The sequence below is a fragment of the Myotis brandtii genome, unplaced genomic scaffold (genome assembly GCF_000412655.1).
Source record: "Myotis brandtii unplaced genomic scaffold, ASM41265v1 scaffold344, whole genome shotgun sequence".
NCBI lineage: Eukaryota > Metazoa > Chordata > Mammalia > Chiroptera > Vespertilionidae > Myotis > Myotis brandtii.
Window position 1 is genome coordinate 9,375,672 of NW_005363247.1, and position 1,771 is coordinate 9,377,442.

The 1,771-nt window shown below is 41.3% G+C and overlaps 1 protein-coding gene and 1 long non-coding RNA gene across 3 annotated transcripts in view; one reads left to right on the forward strand and one right to left on the reverse strand.

The window, feature by feature from the left end:
• CHD1 (chromodomain helicase DNA binding protein 1) overlaps positions 1-1,771 on the reverse strand; it is a 72,371-nt gene that overhangs the window by 28,559 nt on the left and 42,041 nt on the right. For both annotated transcript variants that reach the window (XM_014544007.1, XM_005871533.2), the window contains 2 exons: positions 1,321-1,417; positions 1,101-1,196 (listed from right to left, as the gene is read on the reverse strand). In XM_014544007.1, coding sequence (XP_014399493.1) covers positions 1,101-1,196; positions 1,321-1,417 — 193 coding nt within the window. The remainder of the gene's footprint in view (positions 1-1,100; positions 1,197-1,320; positions 1,418-1,771) is intronic.
• Positions 1-1,771, forward strand: part of LOC106726997 — a 20,043-nt gene that overhangs the window by 1,492 nt on the left and 16,780 nt on the right. The window contains exon 2 of the long non-coding RNA XR_001363158.1: positions 63-64. This is a non-coding gene — a long non-coding RNA (uncharacterized LOC106726997). The remainder of the gene's footprint in view (positions 1-62; positions 65-1,771) is intronic.

Here is a 1,771-nt window from a genome sequence, read left to right on the forward strand (position 1 = left end):
CGCCATCTTGGCTGACAGTTAATTTGCATAAGGATATGCTGATTAGCCAATGGGAAGGGTAGCGGTCGTACGCTAATTACCATGTTTCTCTTTTATTAGTGTAGATAATTGTTGTACAACTTACTTATTACACTACTAGAGGCCCAGTGCATGAATTTGTGCACCAGTGGGGTCCCTCAGCCTGGCCTGCGGGATCGGGCTGAAACTGGCTCTCCGACATGCCCCGAGGGGTCCCAGATTGCAAGAGGGCGCAGGCCAGGCCAAGGGACCCCACCAGTGAACGATCAGGGCCAGGGAGGTATGTGGGAGGTTGGCCAGCCAGAGAGGGTCAAAGGGAGAGCTCCAGGGCGTGTCTGGCCCGTCTCGCTCAGTCCTGATCAGCCGGACCCCAGCAGCAAGCTAACTTACTGATTGGAGTGTCTGCCCCCTGGTGGTCAGTGCATGTCATAGCGACTGGTCAACTATCTGCCCCCTGGTGGTGAATGCATGTCATAGCGATTGGTCAACTGTGCCCCCTGGTAGTCAGAACACGTCACAGCAAGCAGTTAAGCAGCCTTAGCATATCATTAGCATATTATGTTTTGATTGGTTGAATGGCAGACCGGAGGACCGGACACTTAGCATATTAGGCTTTTATTATATAGGATGAGATCGGTTGACTTACATTCCTTTAGGACTCCTGGCAGCCATTTAGCCCTCATCAAACCAAGAGTATTTATAAGTATTAATAGGAGCTTACAGCTTACTTTGACTGATTTGAAGTTTCTCAGTTGTGGTAATGCTTAAATTAACCTGATGTCTAAAACTGCTCAGTCATGGAAATGTAAGAAAGGGATCACAGTCATTCTTTTACCAAAATATTTGAGTACATGCTATTGGCTGGGCACTGTTCTAGGTGCTTATTTAAGGAAATAATATCCCTCCCCACTCTACTAAATTTAACTGTTCATAAATGATTTGCTCCCTTTCAAATTAGTTTGATACTGGTTTGTCAAAATAAGGAAAATATAATTTTATGCACCTTGGCAAATTTTAAAACAAAAAATATTATGAAATAAAGTCTGTTTCTCCCAATTTATATAACTATAAAGAAAATGTACCTTGAACTGGGAAAGCAATTCATCTCCTACAGTTAAAGGGCCTGGTTCATTTTCATGAGTTTCAGCCCTCTTCAAGATTTCATCAATATCCATTTCCTATAATTAGAAAAAAATCTTTAAACATACTTTAACATATTTTAAAGTAAATGTACTTCATAGTTAAATAGTTAAATATAGTTTAAATAGATGACACATTCTGAAGGTTTTTTTTTTTTTTTACCTGGGGCTCTTGTTCTTCTCCTTCAGGTTCCTTAAAAAGTTCCTCAGCACCAAATTTTAAAATGGCAGACAACTCTTCTTTATTGAAAGGAGTAGAACTAAAATCAGGAAAAGCAAATAAAAACACTTAACATTCAATTAAAAATTTAACATTTTTAAAGCACCTTTATTATTATTGACATAATCACCTTATAACAGCTATATAACATCTACACTAATAAAAGAGAAACATGCAAATTGGTGTCACTCCGCTACCCTTCCCATTGGCTAATCAGGGCGATATGCAAATTAACTGCCAGCCAAGATGGCGGCCGGCAGCCAGGCAGCTTGAAGCGAACAGGATGCTTGCTTGCTTCAGTGACGGAGGACTCCAACGTTCCCCGCCTGCCGCTGCCGGCTTCTGAGCTGGCAGTTTGAAACATTGTAACAAATATAGAAGCTAAACAAAACCC